The following is a 21,073-nucleotide window of genomic DNA, read 5'->3' on the forward strand; positions in this document are numbered from 1 at the left end:
CATATATGGGACATGTCTCTAAATCAGAAACTAGGGTAACATCTAGTGATGACAATGGGGATGCTCTTTTCTTCTTCCCTTCCCAGTAAAGAACAGTGTAAATACAGTAACTACTTCTAAATAGACCTGCAAAAATTGCTCTCTGATGCAACGATAGCAGCCCATCACATCACATCACATCTGACACAAGGCAGGTACCAAAATCACAAAGTCACACATTCATCTTGGAGCAGAAAATCTCTAGCTTTCATCTCACCAGTCAGACGCATCCAGACCTTCTGAGCAAGTCGCCTGAACTCTGCTCTCGACATCTTGAATGCAACAGAGACACTGTATGAAGAATGCACCTTCAACAACCGCACACATCTCATGGGAATTCTGTGCTGTGTTATTTCTCTGCTGATTCTAATAGCCAAACACAATCTCAGATAGTCTCAGATTTTCTCATGGACTATGCTTCACAACCAGGCTTTCAGAAATGTGAAGTATGAGGTTGTTTTACTCCTCCTTAGAGCTTCTAGATGTTGCAGTTGTACAAATATCAGACAATCTTAATATTTACTGCTTTCCAAACAGAGATAATTAGGATGCATGCGATTGTTTTTCTCAGCAAAAAGATGCATATTAGTAACTTCAGGGCTCTGCCACGTGTACCTCTGCGTGTATACACAAGAGATGGGGTCTGCTTATCACTCAAAATGCCTGCTGCACATTATGTCTGATGCCCCCAGAAACAAGCAGTGATAATAAATGATCAGTGATTACTAGCAGTTTTACTACAGTCTGCTTCCTCTCACAAAGCAATTCAGTATCACTCTGAGACACGCCATATTTCTTAACACAAATGACTGAAAATGATCTGTTGCCTTAAAATTTATACCACAGCAGCTATTTAAGGAGTACTGTGTCAATTCATTTTGATAACTCATCTATTCCCTGTAATGAAGAGAAAACAGAAAACTTGTTTCCAGTTGTTTCCCTACAGATCAATGGATTTAAATGGTGCTGGAACTTCAATCTCTCTCAGAACCTCAAAGAGGAATACCTCTTTTCCCTTTCCCAACTTCCTAGCATGGAAATTGTGTGAATAAAAGTTTTCATGACGATACAAGCATCAAAGAAATATATGCAAAAATTCTGTTGAATGATTAAAAAAGATAGAAAAAGAAAGCAAGGGCCGATTAGTCATGAGAAGACCTTGGGAAAAACCTGCGGAACTGAAAGCCAATAGGAATTTGGACATGCAATTCACACAGCAGACTAGGCAGGATGGACATCTTGAACAGCGTCTTTGTGGATTCCTGTTTGAAGATCTAAGCAACTGCACTCAACAATGCTGTTGTGTTTACAGCAATCACAAAGCATGACATAAATGTTCTTTGTCTTATAAAGGACTGGTACTCCATTTGCTCTGGGAACTGTTCAGTGTTATTCTCCTATTTAAAAGCTGCATACAATAAGAAAACAGAGCCAAGCACCATGATCACAATAAGAATAACAAATACAAAACTCATGGGTACTCTATAGGCTGAAATTTGTTTGCACGAATTATTCAGTGAGCACTTATGAATAATGAATACATTGTGGAAATCAGGATCAGTTTATGAATGATTTATGAACCGAAATATGGGCTGAATTTGTCAGATAACCTTATTTTCCACAAATCACTCAACCATCTCTTGTATTAAATGGTACCAACTGGTTTCCAAATAGCTTTTTAAACCAAACTTTTCAAGGCCTTCCATGTTATTATCTGTGAAAGCTTTGCTTAAAAAACAAGTAATTATTCAGAACTAATACTAATGTCCCATTCATAGGTTAATTACTGAAGGTTATAATGTGACAGTTTGCCTATCAATCCCATGTCTGCAAAGAGAATATGAGTAGAAATTATCTATCACACTTTGTAGACTTGGAATAGTCCTGTCAATCACAGTGTCTTTAAAGCAAATAATTATTTTTGAGTGATCTTGCTAAGAATCTGGGAGAGAAGGAGTAACTAAAACAACCATAGTGAGTGCATGAACATAACGAGTAATGTAAAATGTTTGATTCTGAAATATTTTAAAATGCTTAAGAAATTAGCTCAAGCTTGACAGTTAACAACACAGCCTCATTTCCTGAAGATTTTGTTCTTTAGCTGGTTTAGCCAAAGAATCTGAAAGTAATGTATACAAAAGACTTTCACATAGTACAAAACATGGGTACATGGGAACAGTTCTCTCTGATCAGACCCAAAGTCTAGCTATAGCCCACTGCCTTTGATGGCATCCAATGTTTAGAGAAAGCTGTAAGAAGTCTACAACGAGAAGCAAGGTCCTTGTCATGCTCACTAACATCAGAAGTGCAAGCTGCTCCTCTTGGCCCAGTTTCTCCCTGGTGCCAGAGGCATAAGGAAGGTGTTATTGTCACATCCCTCCAGACCACAGGCACTGCTCACCTCTGGGCTTTCCACAGCAGTCACGAGGCAGAAGGAACCTCCTCTTAGCACCCAGTTTTCCTCAGCATCCCCACAGAGCCACAAAAAATTTGGCTGAAGGTGAATCAGGGAACATCTTTTCAAAAGGCATTGTGATTTTACAGGTAACCTCTCCAAACGTACAGACAGCAGTGGGTTTAACACACCACTTCTGTGAAATGGTGTGTGGGGTCTGCTGCCTTAATTTAATGCTCATGATTTGCTGAGTGAACACCAGGATGCAGGGAGCCTGCTAGCCATCGCATGCAATGTCAGCAGCCACTCGGCTTGTTCCTTCACAGCCTGTCACACCTTCAAAGGAAGGAGATGTGGAACAGCTGGCAAATGCATAATCTGTAGAAGGAACAACTTCTCAGGTGGGATTTCATCTCCCTTGGGGTGGAACAACTCCACATGCTGGGAAGCCACTAATGATCATGCAGTGCAGAGGTGAGAAAGGAATCTCGATTGTACTGCATTTGTTGCTTGCTTATGCAATTATATGGAAGGATTGCTGCAGCGCTGCTGAAAGACCTGGAGTGCTCGTGACCTTTTGTTTTGCTTATTGCAGTCGCTGACAGCTTCAGCAACATGATGGTTTACAGCAAACAGCAAGCACTGAACAATTCACTTGGAGTGCAAATGAATAATGAATAGGAGCTGAATCAGGACCCCTGTATAAGCATTCTTACTCTAACAGTACCAAAATGCAACAGGCTACACAAAAATAAACCACATCAGATGGAAAAAAAAAAAAAAATACCCCCTCATATTTAAATTCCCACCTTAAACTATTTTTTTTCTTTGATCACCTATTGTTGTTGGTTTCCTTTCTGTAGTTCAGTTTTGTGGGAGTTTGTTTGTTTACTTCCAGTATAGGTATAGTATGTTTTAACCCCAGACTCACCATACACACATTAAAAAGCATTCCGGGCCATTCCAGGAATTTCAACATCAAAGACATGCAACTCTATAATTAGGGTCAACCTGTACTATTTCCATAATGCAAGATTAGGGTAAAGATTTTATAATTACTGAGAGCAAATTAGAAATCATGTAGGATAGGCTGCGTTCCAAAGAAGCAGCAAGACAAGCATTCCATCATCTCATTCATTGTCAACAACATCATTGAAGTGTTTATCCCAACATTTTACAAAGCACTTTATAATATGAGGGGTCCACAGTAAATATACACTTATCATGACCTTGCCATTAAATAAAGACTGAAAAAAGCTTTTCCCGTCCCTCATTTGAATGAAGGGAACAAAGAAGGTCAAAAATAACCAACCTTCCTTCGTGCATTTTGTCATTCCATTTAATTTGTCCTCAAAGAACACCCTAAAGTGATTCTACATACAAAAAGAAGAAAAAGAGCTAGGAGAGTTATATTGCTGTTCAAATATATGGAAAAAGTTACACATTTTTTTTCATCTGCACAGTTGTACACCTAGAACTTGAAATAAGTAGAGGAATGCAAGTTAAATAATGCTCTTTTTTTTTTCCCCCCAACTACATTTATCACAGGGAAAAAAAAAAAACAAAAACATTCTACTAAGAAAAAGTAATAAAGCAGCAAACTCCTTCATTGAATCCTTATTCTTAAGTCTTTCTGCATCCAAACACGGTCTGTGAGTGGTGGTGTTGCAGTCAGAACATCAGCCAGGGACAAGGCTTTACCTTCCTAGATTCCAGCAGCCAAGTCTCAGCTGCTTTTGTTATGGCAGCATGCCATTTTGCCTATCCATCAGCTACACACTGGAGGAAACAGCAAATCTCTTGGACCCCAAAGAAAGAAGAAGCAACCATTAAAAAGTCCCTCCTGAGCTCGTGTGATCTAGGAGAGCTTTTCAGAGTAGCCAGAAGGTGCTGTTTTAAACAGGCCAACTGGGACTTAATCCTTTGGTTTATCCAATACTGTGTTCCACTGCTGGGTTGCTACCAGTGGAAGTTAAAAGGATGACTGTATGTGAAACAGGCCAATGTGTCTGCAGCTCTGTTGTTTCTGACGCAGCCTTTGAAAGATGAGTTTAATCAGAACTTATCCAAGATTTCTTTGACAGCCACAAGGATCAGAGAATGAATAAGAAGGATGCTGACATGAAATGCTTCCTTGAAAAGGTAGTTACAAGGCAAGAAGTCACCTGCATCTACTCCCCTCAGTCCCCAGAAAAACGTTTGGGGACTATTTTTCTGGTGAAGTAACCTTTATTTTGGCCATGCTAGAGCTTGATGAAAAGATGTTCTTTCTTCTATTCTGATGAAGTTCAGTGAATGGATGGACCTGAATCCAGGATGGATTCAGAGTCTCTGCTGGACAAGATGCTCAGTGCCAAACAAGACTCTCCCCTCAGCTTCCCAGAACAACACCCACAACACAGTAATGTGCCTGAACAGACATGTTATTAGCATACAATGTCATGGCTACTGACTAAATACAAATTCAGGTTTCAGTTTACTGTTAGGCTGGTCAAAAGTGTTTTAGTGTCATAGTCAGTTCTTCAGTTTTACAGCCAGAGTTTCACATTAGCTAAAAATGATTTTCAGTAAAGAAAAAACAAAGGCAGATGTTACCATTATGAAAACACAGGCAGAAACCTCTGCTTTTCTTTTTCCTGTCGGTGCCTCATTTACCAGTTGCATGCCCTTAAAACCAAGTAAAAGCATAGCTCAGGATAGCATAAATCTTGTACTGTCTACATAACAGCCAGGGTGACACAGAGAAATGTAAATGTCCTTGCAGCACAGACTTATTTTGCATGCAAAATAAATCAACATTTTGCAAGTGCAACACAGTATTTTATGAAAAAAGCAAAATGAACCAATGACTCATGGTGGTCAACCTCAATTCAACATCAGGATACATTAGTAATGTTCTCACAATGCAGGAACACTGAACTACTAATGAAGTAGTATTTTCAAGAAAGTGAAGCTGAAAGTCTTTTACTTGAAAAATCGTGCAGTTCTATACATTTCATGTGTTTGTATTTACTGTATTATCAGTAAAAATACATGCAATGAGAGTACGTAGATTCAGAGAGCGAGAGGCAAATGAAAATAACTGATATGTATTTAGAAAAAAAAATCACACGTCACAGTTAAAGCTCTTGCTTCATTTTAAAACGTTCTTTAAAAAAAAAAGCTGCATTTCATAAGAAAACACATTTTGGATTATTTCACGTTTAGCTTAGTATTCGGGCAGTCCATAGCTCTCACCCTTCTAAGTGTTTGGGAATGGTAAACATGTTGGCAGATAATTACATGCTGTCTCTTAGCAACCAGAACTGTCTTGCAATGAAGTTATTGGGCTTTTTTTCCTGATATATCTTGGTAATGGCACAATTTCCACAAATTTTACACCCAGCCTGGCAAACCCCTTGCACAGAATCTCCCGGACGAGCCCATCATTATGTGACAGGAAAGACCTGTTAGTGAAAGCTACTGCTCTTCGTAATCCCTTGGGAAGACAATTCACAATGAGCACAAACAAACGAGTAACTAGGAAGAGGCCAGTCAAAATATTTTGTCATGAGACTAAATAGCCTTTTTCCAATGCTATAACTGCAAGCAAACACAATATTGAAACCAACGGTGGTTTAAATAATCCTTTAGACAGCAAAACCTCCCAGTTGTTTAGCTTTAACAACAGAACACTGAAATTCTGATATAGGGGGGCTTGGGCCAGTTTTTCAGAAAAGCTCCAATTTTGGCATCCTCTTCTGAAAATGCAGTCCCACTTGTAGGCACAAAGGAATTTTGGAATGCCTGTTCTTTGTCTGCGCACAAAGGGGAAATATTACTGTCACTGCTTCATTCTGCAGACCTAGGACATTTCAGTGGAGCAGACAGAGCCTTTTTTTTAGTGCCTTCTTGCAAAATCCATGATCTTTAAGTTCTCTTTCCCTCTTAATAATATTAGAGTAGCTATTAATAACAAAGTAGTTCTTGCACATCTTAAAAAAGATCAATACTGTCATAAAATGCAATTGAAACTATAGCCTAAAATACCCTATCCTGCCAAAAGACTTCTTTATGACACCACATTTTAAAACATCTCCTTACTCAAAGGTGGATTTTGCATTAGAAATTGTCCATGCTCACTGGCAGAAATGCACACACTTCAGAAGACAGCACCTTCCTCATCTGTATCTCTCAACACACATAACACTGCTTCTCTGCTTAAAGGTCAGTTTGTGCACAAGTACCTCCAAATTAACTCTCAGACTATGCTACTGTTCCCCTGTTGTGGGTCATCTCCAAAATGGTAACCAAACAATAAACTCATATGAAACAGAATGCAAGAAGACAGCAGCCACTCACGAGTAGCACTGATTACGTGCACTTGCGCCTTGACTGACTACTTGGAAAATGAAGATGAAAATTCAACTGACTGGAGCTGGAAATTGAAAATAGATTTTCCTTAAGTCCCAAAGCAACATCATGAATCACTAAAATTATTAATTTCAGCACACAGACCTGAGAACTTGTCTCTTAACTCTTGTTACATTGCAGCTGCACAACAGACATAGCCAGTAACCTTCGCACAATGCTGTGCTGCTGCACAGAGTGGATCTCCATTTTAGTCAGGTGCCTGGAGAAGCACTGTGGCTCAAATGAATTCTTGCTACAAAAGCTCAGGTTCCAACTAAACAAGAAAGAGAAACCTTACAATTTCAGTCAGGGATCTGACAGAGGAAAGGAAAACAGAATGAGAAAGGAATTCCCTTCCATAATACACTGTTTCAGTAAGCAGTTAGTTTTCCAGCAGCCACTCTGCTCACGAAACCAGCTCATAGGCACAGAGAAGATGACGACGCCAGCCTGGCATGCACAGTACCTGCCCTGCAGCAACACAACTGGGGAAAGTTTGCGTTTCTGGCACTCTCTTTCCCTTCAAGGGCATTTAGGTGCAGACAGACAAGTTCTCCACTCCAGCTGTCTTTAATCCAGCCCATATCTAGGTTCTCCTTGCCCATCACAAACATCCCTTTGTTGGACTGCTGTCGCTCTGATTTGCTCAAGTGCCCTGTGTGACTAAAACTGGCTGAGTTCTATCTGGCTGCATTTTCCTGGAGAGGAATTAGAACTCATTGCCCTTGTGTCTCCGAGAGGAGGTAGGAAGGAGCAAGGAGCAGAGGTTTCTGGTAAACATTTTAGTAACGCATAGTCAGTACTAAGATAGATTAGTTATTTTTATTCTGTCCTCCTTCACTCCCAAAATACAGTAGAAGTCCACAGAAAGTGACAGCAGAAGATATTTTCAGAAAAGCAGTATATTTTCCCAACTGCAAAGAGACCCTTAATTTCTGAATAACATAACTAAATCAAAACCCAGTGTTTCATCTTCTTACACCAATTTTTCCAGTGAAATAAAAATAGTCTTGGTGAGTTGTTTTGTTTTGTTTTTACGCACAACAGAATCCAAGAGTATAGGAAGGAACTCTGGCAAAGCAGTGCTGATGAAATTACTACGATATTCTAGTACAGCTTCCTTTTAGAAAACTGCCAGGGCTTGAGCAGTCACATGGCAAAATGGTGTGTGCATGGGTCTGTGCATGCCTGTTTAATAAGCCATGAAGCTCTTTGGCTGAACTAGCATTTATGTCATGTGATGCAGGGGTTGCCATGGCAAGTACATATGCAGTTTCTGATCTACTTCATCACAGACTTAACAGAATTGAGATTAACAGTGCAGGAATATGATTTCCCAGAATTCGTACTTGGCTTAGCCTAACAGTTGGGATGTGAAGTTGAAACAATCTCAAACACCTGCTAAATGGTAGTTGTGATATACTGATCAAAACTTTTTACCACAGTAGTCATTTAGCATGAACTAACTGATAGCAAGCTATCAGTTCTGTCTTCAAAAGCAGCTGTATATTTGCCAATGTACGGCATGAGTTTCTGTATGCTTTTTCATTTAAATATACAGGTGGCTTCAGCTATCAAAACACAGGCATTAACTGGTAGAGCAAAGTGGGGTTAACTATTCCAGAAAAAAAACAAAACAGAACAAGAATGTATCCGACCAGCTCTAAAATTCAGTCCTTGATCTTCTAGTGGAGTAAACTATCAGTGGGTAAACAAGAGAGATTACTGTGACAGATGTTCCTGACACTAACTCTGACAACGTCTCTAAGTTTTAATATCTGGTACCAAGATTAAGAAGCTTGCTAATACAACAGGATGATGAAAACCAACATCACACTGGCTTCATTTCTAATTCAGCGAGGGAATATGGGTGAAGGTGCTAGCAGCTCAAAGCCAGGTTTTTGGAAGGCAACTGTTTTCGTAGGAGCAGTCAGGGAGCAGTTCTGAGGTCAGTTCCAGGCAGGTACACCATTCCTGTACTTCTGGGAACCTCACCATGGTGCCAGAAGACCTTTGGCACACTTGACCTGAGTGTGTCAGTGTTTAACATATGTTCAGGTGATTTTCACATATGCTACTGCTCTAGAACAAAAGATTTCCATGTTCTGAAATAATTTTGTGTAGCACTGAACAAGCTTTCAGGAAAAACATTTCAAGGAGTCTAGGCATACAGATGAAGCACTTGAGCCTCTAAGCCATCAATCAAGTAAAGGCAGGCAGACCTCAACACAACCGAATTTTTATTAAAAGTCAGCCCTTTGTTTCCTTGGTTATGATAGAAAGCCTTGACAAGGGTGAACCGATATTGAAAACTGCCCTGAGTTCTTCCTTCCAACAGAAAAAGCAAATAAAATCTGAATCTGAGGTAAAGTCAAAAGGATTCCTCCCCTCTTTCCACACCAATTTCCAAAACTCTCCAGGCATTTACAGAGCACAGCTCTCAATACTGACAGCATCACTCATGTCTTTACCTCCTGGCATGAGGAAGCACAGAATCTTCCCACCATGCAGAACACAAGATACTGCTTTGTTCTTTCCCTTTCTTAGGAGATAAGCTGTCTGGGCTTCAAAGGTTAAATTCAGATCCTTCTCTTTAGCCTCCTGCTACTCACTCCTTCCATTCTTCGCATCTCCATACACATCTCACTTCCGCTGCGTATCGTGTCCTTCTCTCCAATAGCAACAAAAAAGAAAATCTCCATTGCAAATCACTCGCCGATTTAAAGGAATCTGAACACCAGACCACAAAGTGGTGCTCCAGGATTTCCTCTCCATTAGAGTGGGTTGCATTTAATGTTGATTGTTAATCTGATATGCATAAATTTGAACATCTACATCACTATTGTTACAATCAAGCTGTTTCCCTCATATCAAAATTGCATAACATTGTATATAGATTTTAATTGAAACTATTTTGAATCTCTGTTTATGGAAGATCATATCAAAATATAGTCACTAAAGTACAGGATGCATATTTAAGATGCAAATAACCAATTTTGTCATGCAACTGTTTTTTGTTTATTACAAAATTGCTGACATATCTCTCAAGTTCATCTCATTACCAGAAATTAGAGAAATGAGATCACTAGGCAGAGCTCCTACTAATGTGATTTTGGTGTTAGCAGTCTAATTTTTTTAATTAGCCTCTCTTTGTTTCCTGATTCAGATTTGCACACTGTGGAAGACTGCAGGATTTTCTCTGTCAGATTTACAAGGCTGGGGCATAAAATAAACTACATAACTTCTCATGCTCCCCAATACCTCTTTCAGCCCTGAGCTTTCTGCAGACAGCAGGAATTTGCTTCTCCACAGCTGCATGCAGAGAAGCAAAACAAACTTTACATTTAATTATAGAAGATTATTCTCTAGACAGGCTACATTTTTAAACAATCTTTTTTTTCTTTTTTTTTTTTTTTCAGTACTAAAGGACTCAGCAGTTTCCTTTTGTTCTTAAAGATTCAATTAAAAGTATGTTTCAGAAATTAAATTACAGCATGAAATTAGCTAAGGGTATGAAATACTGCATTTGCCCTAGCATTCAGGGAAAGGCTGTACAAAGCAATTCACTTAATGGCTCCTAACATGTGATCTCAACTTAATAACTAAAGTGCCCTCAGCTAGCAGAGGATCTACTGGTGAGATATGCCCTATATAACCCACTGAAAGCAGGGATGGATTAAACACAGGTAAATTTTGCTAATTTATGGTAAACCCTGCAGTTACCCTCATTTTTGATCTTTTAAAATATTACAATTTTGTCATATAACACGCTTGTTGGCAGGAGTATTTCTGTGTTGGTTTTGGCTGGCTGAGGCCCTTCAATCTTGACATGTTCCAGAAGCATCTGCTCATGTCTGTTGGAAGCCTTTCTCTCTCTCCAGCTTTTGGAGTGTACTGCTGGATGTAATTCATCACAGTCACCACAGATACACTTCAGTTTAGTCTGTGCTGTACTAATACAGGGAAAGAAGCGAGCAGTCCCCTTAGTCTCTGGTTGGGTTCCTTTTGACTTGGGTCCTGGTGCACTCAGTGTTGGGTACAGAGGAATTTAGTTTCCATTTGGGATTCCTGGGTACTGCATAACAACAGATTAAGAAACAACTCCACTTAGACTGCCCTCTATGGGACCAAAACATCTCACCTGCCCCATCTACAAACCGAGAAAAACACATACATGTAACCTGGGATTTAGAGGAGGCATAAAGTAGGAGCAGAAATCTGGCACGTCCTGAAGATCTGCAAAACTTGGGCTATGTTTAGCGAACCCTGTCTCAGGTTTTGTCGTCCCTAAGGTTTTAGTACAAGAATCTTGGTGTTATCTCCACCTCCATGGACTGCCCAGGGAGGTGGTGGAGTCACTGACCCTGGGGGTGTTCAAGGAAAGGCTGGATGTTGTGTTGACGGACGTTGTTTAGTGGGAGCTATTGGGAATAGGTGAACGGTTGGACTGGATGATCTTTTAGGTCTTTTCCAACCTTGGTGATTCTATGATTCTATGATTCTATGATTCTATCTGCAGGCTCCCAGCAGTGCTGGAGTCCAGTGGGGCTGTCCCCAGGATCAGCAGGTCCTGCCCCACATCACTCACACCAGTGGGTATTGCTGAGTGCCATTCATGTGTCATGGACACTTCCACACTTTTAAATTATATTTTTAAATTGATTTCACTTAGGCTTACATGAGACGTTAGAACAGAAAGCCAGAAATAAGTACAGTATCAAATTAACTGTAAAACCTAAAGCTAGTAATGTCTCTGCAATCTACTTCTTCTCTAAATCTCCCCTTCCTCCCATTTAAATCCAAGCACACAGAAGTCTAACTAGTGCACATGCACATTCCTATTTTCATATGAATTTTAGCCACAGATCTAGCACAACTCAGCAACAGGATGTCCATCAGCCAATGCTCCTGTTGCAGAGGCAGTCTGTACTGAAATCCTGGGGCTTACCCAGGGGACTACTCTCTTCTTCAGGCTAAAAAAAAAAAATAAAAGATTTGGATTAAATTGTCAAGCACCATAGTATGTTTGTGTTTTCATGTGGAGGAGAATGAATAAATAAGAAGCATGTGTAGCCTGTCAGAAGGGTGCTGAGAAGGAGAACAGGCAATGGCAACAAATGCCTGCCAGCTGGGTGGGGTATGAAGTAATCTGTATTATCATTAACAACAGCAAAATGCAGCTGTGATTTATGGCACTGTAAGAAGCAGAGGACAGAGCTGTTTTGCTGAAAGCACATATTTTTCTTCAACTTCATGAACAGCTTTTGTTAAACAATAGGTTCTCCCGTAGGTACTGAAGGAATCAGTCCTGTTACTCTAGTGCTAGCACAGATACTCAGCTCTGTGTTGTCTGACAGGTGTTCATTAGAGACAGCTGTGGCATGACATGCTACATGCATGTGGATGAATGTGTTTCTGTAAGTGTCTGAGAGTGTGGCTAGCTGCAATTTTGCTGCTAATGGGTCACGGGTACTTTGTGCATGTCTTCTGCACGAGAATCAGTGAATTCATCATTCAGGTCATGGCTAACAATACCACTTGTCAGGTACCACTGAATTTCAGCTTGGAGTATGTTGTGGTTACTGGAAGCCTTGAATGAGCTAGAACAGATCAATGCTTCAATTCTGCCAGCAGTCCTGGGCTAGGCTTTGCTGGTATAACATGAATCAGTTGTGCTGTTGTGCTAAACATATTTCCTCTTTAATTAAGTCCAACCTAGATTAATTATAAAGACTACCTGTGAATGCTTCAAAACGGTCTTGCTTTTTATTATTATTTTTTTTTTAATACAGTCTTCACAACAGCAGTTGTGGGTTTTTTTCTGCCCTTACTTTCTCTATGCAATTTCATACTGTATTTGAAAACACTTTCAAAGCAAACGCTTAACTCCAATGCTGAATAGTGGCACCATTAGAACAGGAAAAACTTGCATGGAACGTTTACTGAACAGCTCTACACGCATTTCTGCCTTGCTAAGGAGGGGTTGGTAAGAGGCAATGCTGGGCAATTTTAACTTCCAAGTTAAAATTACAGTCATATTGTATCACTGAAGCATAATAAGGAGATAGTGAGGAAACTAGAAACAAAGATAGGTTAGGAACAACAGCCTAAACTGTACATTATGCACCACACAGCATCTTCCAGCAATGGCACCTAAAGAGCCAAATCCCAGGGGTGCATCAGACCTTCTCTGTAGTGACTCAGGCTGCTGAGAGCACACGGGCTGCAAGTTGTGTCTAAACATCCACCACGATGGAGCTCGACCACGGCCAGCTCGCTCCTGTACACCAGTGGCCAGACAGCCTACAAACAGCAACAGCATATTATACTTACACTGGATTCTAACAAGGAAAGGGCTCTGTATCCTGTGTGTAAGTCCTCTGGGCTCCCTGTGACCCCATGCTTCCAATTATGCTTATAAAAACAGCAAATGAATCAGGAGCCACAACATGCCCACTTACACAGTGGACCAGCACGTGCATCAGCAATTTATGAAGTGATGAAGGGGAAGAGATCTTGTACTTTTCTGAAAACCACAAAAAGGTATATGTAGAAGCCCTAAAATCATGATCTACTGAAAATAATATCAAGATTTAGATACAAAACTGATCATTTTATACATTTATATATAAATATATATATATTTTTTTTTGGTGCTTGGGATTACCAAGCAGGCTATCAGCCACTTAAGTTAATTTTATGTAACATTTGTTGTATGACTGTCCTAAAAATCAAACTACCCAGAACAACAGCAACAGTAATAAAATGTAGTTTGCATTGTGCCTGTTGTTTTATTTTCTGTGGCAATAATACAGACAGCCATATGGACACGAACATTTGGAAAGGAGGATTTGTTGGCTAGATCTTCACATCTGTTTGCTTATAGATGCAACAAAAATACATTTGGAGGTCACTGACTGCACAACCATTTTACTTATTCTTGATGAAAACACTGTCAATTCTACCCTTTCTACATCAACTCAACTTCAAAAGAGACCATTTTAATAAGAAAAAAGGTGTTGAAAACATACTGAACTTAGTCTCTTTCACACCTCATCCATAAAGGTGGTATCACAGCAATCCTTAATCCAGCATAAAATCAGCACGCAGCATGCAGGGAGGAAGAAGAAAACAGAAGCACTGCTACATACATATCCTTGGATTAAGAAGGCATGCGCTACTGACCTCATATCCAAAAGCTACATCCATGGAATAAATCTTAGTTAAAAACAAAGCAAACAAAAGATTTACCAGTCCCTCTCCCACCTCCCCCCCCAAAAAAAAACCTCCACACCACCACATCAAACCAATAACAACATATTCAAAAGCTAGTAACTTGTAACATCTCAATGATGTGCTTGCAGATATTTTATCCCAATCCCTCACAACAATCAGAAAATACTTATTGACCTCATCCATATCTTCCTTGGGGTCTGGCTGGAAGCAAAAACTCCCAACTTAAAAATGTCTAGTTCACAAAGCAAAATTTCAACTACAAACATTCAGAGAAAAAAAAATAATCAGTATGTTAAGCACTGCTTGCCTAAAGTATTTTTCTGAGTTCCAAACCTTTTTATGAAATTAACGTTATCGTAAACGTTATTGCAAGTTGATTATGGCATTATTTTCCTTAGGTTATTTTGTATTTTGATAGCAGCCTTTTGGTAGAAAGACTTAAGAATGCCCTAAGATCACACACGTTTCCCCAGCTGAAAGATCTTTCGGCAGTGAATAATCCCATACTCAGAAACATATTTATACTTGCTTGCTGTCACTCTCACTTAAAACTTAAGATTTAGCTCAAGGGCACATATCTTACATCTTTTTTATGAAAGAACCTAAGGACAGAAACTACTTAAAACTACAGATGGATAATACCTGAACTTCATTGCCTCTGCCATCCTAAAAAAGAAAAAATAAAGAAGAAAACAGCAAGAGAAAAATATCTTACTTTTGTTGATGTGTCAGTCTTCGTTATTTGGTTTGCCATAGGAAAGAGAGGTTAGGATGACAGCTGTTCATTACAATCCCATCTTCATTACAAGAGCTTAACTCTGCTACTGGCTGGCTGGCCCATTTCTGCTAGCTTTAGCACAAAACAGTGCTCCTAAAAGCTCCTCCTCTTGACAGCATCTGTCTGGATACTACCCACAACAAGCAGAAACAAAGCTTTCTGCAGAGCCATTTAGGTGCTAGGAATGAGCTAGAACAGGGGAAAACATTAGAAGCAGAAAAACATACTTTGGCAAAGCCTAGGAGTTGGCAGTTAGAAGTGCACGCCTACTGACACCATCAGCTGTACACATCAGTCACATCTTCGTGATACTACAAATCGAAACAACGTTCCTGATAGAAACAGTAGCTTAAATGATGCCCAAAAACTAAAGGACAAACTTTCAAGGCATGAATCTCCCATGAAACTCTGCAGCCCCAGCCACTCCCTATAATTAATGCAATGTGTCTCAGCTGTGAGAGAAAGAGGAGGAAGAGGAGGAGCTAGGGTTCATTATTTCCTAATACTATTTTAAAAGCCACCAATGAAGCATCCACATAAGACATCAATATAACAAATGTAATGTACCTACTGAAATTGCATATTTATGTATGAGTAAGAAAGCAACTGCTCACAGTAACCTATGTAAAGTCAAAATACTCACCTTTTCTCTGGCACCCAGAACAGCAGAGGCTAATCTAGCTTCTGTTCCCAGAAATACTGCCTATGGCAGATATTGTATCATCACACGTGTACGTCTCAAATTACTGCTACTCATTCCCAGTGAAAATAATGCTGCTTCATAATTTATTTGCAATTTATAAGCTTGTGGGCAATATACCAGTATGTTTTTTTGGTCTGAACACAGACTCCTGAACAGACAACGATGAAGTGAGACCAGACAAATAAAAGGAGGACAAAGGAGGGTCTAAAAATTAGGCTTAAAATAAATATACTAACATTTACTGTGGCTTTCTCTCAGCCACTGATCAGCACGTTAACCTTAATTTCTCTGCATGATCGCTAAGTACTCTACTAAAATTAGGTCAGAAATTCAGATCAGATCAGCTGACTCAGCCCAGCAAGATCAGACAAAGCCCAGTTGCTTGTTTTCACAATCCAATACGATGCATACTTTATCCCCCTCAATTTACATTAGATCCATACATTTTTCCCCACAATTAACCTATCAGAACCACACAGAATGAAACAGCAATCACACTAAAAGTGCATCAGTGCTACTGAAGAAGCACAGCACAACATATTCTCAGTGAGGCAAAATACAAAATAACATTTTTTTAAAGGTCATTTTTCAGATCTTGTTTCTAAACTGCTAAAACTAATGCATTTCAGTGAACTTTTAAGTCATGCAGCATTGGTTATCAGCTGTTTCAGGTAAATGACAGCTTCTTCAAAATAGTATTTATGTGAATACCAGCACTGTATTAGATAATAAAGTGCTCATTAATTTGTTAATATACATGAATATCTACTTCTCAAAGAGCATCTGAACACTGAAATTGAATAGCTTATCAAGAATTAAATAATCAGACTAATGCAATTTACAGTAGGTGCCAAAGACTTTCAGCTGCTTTATTTTCATTCTTGGAGGCAAAAGGGGTGATTTCTTTATTCTGTGTTTGTTGGACACCCTTCGCCCCTGTTCAGAATCTACCTGCTGTAAGTCCCAGGGGATGTCCCTGGTTGCTACAGAGATTGTTTTCGGTTGTTGACAGTCTCTGGACTGTTAGCACAGTTATCACTGCACATGTGCACTAACTGCTATCTAGGCCACACTATCAGGAATTAGGGAGAATATAAATACCCACCAAGATATGGTTAAAACATAAGGGAAATATTACAGAACAAAGAAGTAAACAATAATCCTACTTTACCTTTTTTGACTGCTGTTTTTCAATAGACAGGGCCTTGGATGCCCCTGTGAAGGTTACTACAGGGAGCAGACTTAACTGCCATCAGCCTAAGTGATGTTATGACATCACTGTTCCTTTACTCAAATCAGATATTTTTCCTGGATCTGTTATTGCTTTTAGTTTTACTAATCAAGAGTTGATCATGAATATCTCCTCCTCCTTCCCAACTTTACACCGGGAATAGACAGAAAAAAGGATACAGATAACATTTTCTGAGATTTCCTAGGGTGATTTCCTACTTGTTTTCTTAGAAGGGTATTGCCCTATATCTCAGTGATACTGAGATAGGCCAAGAGGGAAGGGAATGGAGGGTACCACCACACACATGGTTTCCCACAGAACGGTGCTACAGCTGAGAAATGCTGGTGCCTCCAAATCTCACTCACATATGTGTACACGCACATGTTGTTCTTCAGAGAAACCCATTGTATTGTTGGGAATCTTCCTTGTTTCCTGACATGGTATCTGGGGAGTAGAGCTTTGTTCTCAAGAATTTCAATTCAACATGAACAACAAATTTCAAAACTTGGCCTAAATCATCAACATTTATTCAGACCTCTTCGTCAAATAACTCTGCCAAGATCAATTAAAAAAAAACACATAAAGCAACTACGATTTAGGAAATATTACTGCCACCATTCAAATTAGGTATAGAGAAGCTTAGCTACAGGGATAAAGAGAACCAGGTAGGTCCAAACTAATACACACTGACTGTTCTACCTTATCAAATGAAGTTGCCAGCACAAGGACTAGGGAACTTATTCTTTCAGCAACTATAAATTAACTGAAAAGTGACATTTTAATAACATTCAAAATATTTGAAATTTTAATTGGAATTTATTTTCTTCAGTGGAGAAGAGCCAACTATTTATAAGGAGAAGGTTCTCTTCATTTCACTGCTTTAAAACACCAGTTTACTGACAGCAGACAAGCACTTTTGTTTCGTAGGAGAGAAATTAAAATCTTTCCTCTCCTTCATGTAACTGCATCTTAAATCCCCCTTCCATCAGACCCTACTCTTTCCTCTTGGAAATTTTGAAATTTACGTAATTGTGTAGTAGACAAAAGATAGAGAAGGAAATTGATATAAACGATTTTTCTTTTAACTGCTAAAGGCACTCATATTTAACACAAACATTCCAGTTCTTGCTCCCAGGAACACAAAACAAGAATAGCAAGAATTGTACAAAATACATAAAACCTGCATAAATCAAAACAAAAAAAAACAACCAAAGAACTTACATTAATTTGCTGCTAAGAAAAATGCTTTTCCTCACTAAGTCATGCTTAGCATCCTAGTAAAAGCTACCTATGCCTTTGAGTCTTTAATAGTTTGAATCCCTCTAAACATCACCAGGAATGAAGTGACAAGATAACTAATCCTGAAGACACCAAAACAAACATTGCATTAGCTCTCATTATTCACTTTAATTACACATTAGCCTTATGTCCTCTACAGAATCCAAAATAGTGAAAATCCAGAAAATTCTATGTCCTGAAATGTAAAGCAGCCACAATTTTGTTTCATGGTGCTTCTCCTTCCCCCATCAAACTGTATGTGCCTCTCTTTTAAACATTTCATCAAAATTACCAGACTACTGAGGCACTGATAGAGTGTTCACAGCACAGCATGTCTGCTATACCTGCATGTACAGTACCCAAGATATGGCATAAAATTTAATCATTCAAACTGAAATATGGAAGATTCACGCTGAGGGAAAAAAATTCAAAGGGCCTCCTATCAGTTTGAGCCCAAGCCATTCATTTGCATATAAAAGTTTAGTGCATATATGGATGATTTATCTTTATTACACAGTAATATGTGTCTGTCTTCTCAAGACAACTCAAATTTTTATGCATATGTGCACTTATATATATACACATCTTTATATACAGGTATCTCCATGTAGAGATATAAATTCATCACGCTGACCCCTTTTTTCACGTCTAAATGGCTGCAGATTTTGTTGCTATCCACTGGCACAAGACATCAGGTCATGTGAGTGCCCCTCTCATTAGCTGTCAATTAAAATCAATTGACTTATTCAAGAAAAGCCATTATAGGGTTGCGCCCACCAGGTGCAATATCCATTTTCTTTTAAATGAATTGCAGAATTTTTTTATTTTTTTTACTTCAGAGAGGGAAGAATGGTGAGGAAATGGTGAGGAAGTAACGTGACTTTTTTTTTTTTTTTTTTTTTTTTTTTAGATAGCAGTTAGAGAGCTTTGAAAATTTACCAAATTTGAAATATCAACCCAAAGAGAATCTGTTTTCACCTATGAGGCTGCCTTATCTTGCAGCGGTACACCTTTGAACAAAGTAGACATTGTCCATCTAACAACTGTTCCAGATACCTAAACTTTTTGTTACAAATCACTCCTGCTGAAGATGCCACTCATGTTCAAATCTAATGCATTTTGATGGGAACTCTCTTCTATTGAGGAGAGCCATTCAACACCGCCTCTACACAATATAATAAATATGCAATTAGCAGCCTGAAACTGGCCAACAGGCTACACTGCTTTTACCAGGAAGTGGCTGGAAGTCAACTCATCTACACATTTTTACAACTGATGACATTATGAACCTTTCGCTGTTCATTCACTCTGCCAGACCACTGATCTTGTTATTAAAATATTTACCGTTTTATTGCTTCTTCTTGTTTTCGGCGTTTTTCGCTCTTTTCTTTCAAGTAAGCCAGGTTTGTTTCATTCCTCATGCGATCATTCTCTCGAGCAATGTCTGATGCATTCTGTATAACCAAGCCATCGTAGGCCTTCATCCCCATATCTTCAATATACTGGAGAAAAGCGCCCAAAGTGACCTCCTCCTTATTAGAACTCATCATCTTGCAGGAGATAATGAACAAAGGAAAGTAATGTTTCCTGCGGGATGAAAAACAGGTAATACCTTAATCAGTAGGAAAATACCTCATGGTTTATGACAGTGAGATTGTATCAATTGTAATTAATATAAAAGTTCTCTTACAGAGATATTTTCTTTTGTCTGAAGAATAATAAACAAAGCAAATTTGAACTCAGAACTATAGAGGACGTTGGCTTCCCCAAATCTCAGTTTGAATTGGATTAAAAAGGCTTCCTATGACAATGGATCCTTTTTACAATTTAGGTAAAGCTGCACCAAAGCAGATCATCAGACAACATCTCTATTCTGCAGGAAATACAAAAATTCAGGTGGAAAATACTGTTCTATGCTTTAGAATAAAACAAATAATAATACTTTTTTTTTTTTTTAACTCAGGTTCAAAACATAGAAATAAATATTGCTAAATAGTTTCCTATATTTCTTAATAGCATGGAAATTAGTCTACAAGCCCCTGGTCATCTGCTGCCCAGCACCTCACTAGCTTGAACTCCAAGAATGGATACGAAAACTCATCTCAGCTGGGACCTTTGGACATGTGAAGCATTTGAATTCTCCAGGCTTCCATGGGTATTTCCTCCACAGGTGTGACATACACTGATTTACAGCACCCCCAGCCAAGCAGCATGAAGCACACACATGGATCCCTAGCTCACTCCTGCCTCCATGGCAGGCAGCCTAAAAGCTCTGAAAAGCTTTCCACTGAGTAGCAGACCTCCAGGGAGTTATAAGAACCCACAGAGTACAGACATCAGTGAATACTACAGGTGACTAAAGGCAAGGTAGAATTACAAGAAACATATTCTCCAGATGAATTCTATGTAACTGGATGAAATATTTGTTACGTCAGTAAAGCATAATGTTAAAAAGCAGGAATGTACCATCTTGTTGTGCTTTCCTGCTTTAAAGTACTGAGACATTTGGATCTTCGATGGCACCATCTCTGCACACCGAGGAGGGGGGAGCATCGCTTTACAGAAGCAGGTTTGATTCAGTGTCTGAGTGACACGACGGCAGGCTGGGCAGCTGAATGCAGTTCTCCAAGGCACGCCTGCTCTTTGCATCCTTTCTTTGCATCCCTTCTGCGAAAAGGATGGTGTGACTTCTCGGAATGTGCCTGAGAATGATGCCAGCACTGCAACTCTAGGTAATCTTATTCAGTAGGCAATGAGTAACCTGTCTGCACACTGCTTCTAGGGGCAGAGCCCCTGCATAGTGAGCATCTTTTTTTTTCTTGATTTCTTAGAATACTGCCATATTTGTAACATTTATTGTATTGATGGTTAAGCAAAATTCTGATCAGGATGGGCCCCAATTTGAAAATAAACTGATAGATTCTAGCAATAATCACTGCAGACCTTCAGGAACAGCCCTGAACATGAGAACAAAATGTTCTTACATCCACAATGTAAACAATCTGCAGGGCATACAAATGG

General features: G+C 39.2%; 1 protein-coding gene across 1 annotated transcript in view; it reads right to left on the reverse strand.

The window, feature by feature from the left end:
* NYAP2 (neuronal tyrosine-phosphorylated phosphoinositide-3-kinase adaptor 2) overlaps nucleotides 1–19,689 on the reverse strand; it is a 118,669-nt gene extending 98,980 nt beyond the window's left edge. Inside the window, exons 1-2 of the mRNA XM_042878536.1 lie at nucleotides 19,685–19,689; nucleotides 19,397–19,639 (exon numbers count right to left, since the gene is read on the reverse strand). Coding sequence (XP_042734470.1) covers nucleotides 19,397–19,639; nucleotides 19,685–19,689 — 248 coding nt within the window. The remainder of the gene's footprint in view (nucleotides 1–19,396; nucleotides 19,640–19,684) is intronic.
* Between the last annotated feature and the right edge of the window lie 1,384 nt (nucleotides 19,690–21,073).

This window comes from Lagopus leucura, unplaced genomic scaffold, assembly GCF_019238085.1.
Source record: "Lagopus leucura isolate 7727_CA_CO unplaced genomic scaffold, USGS_WTPT01 Super-Scaffold_100021, whole genome shotgun sequence".
Taxonomy (NCBI): Eukaryota; Metazoa; Chordata; class Aves; order Galliformes; family Phasianidae; genus Lagopus; species Lagopus leucura.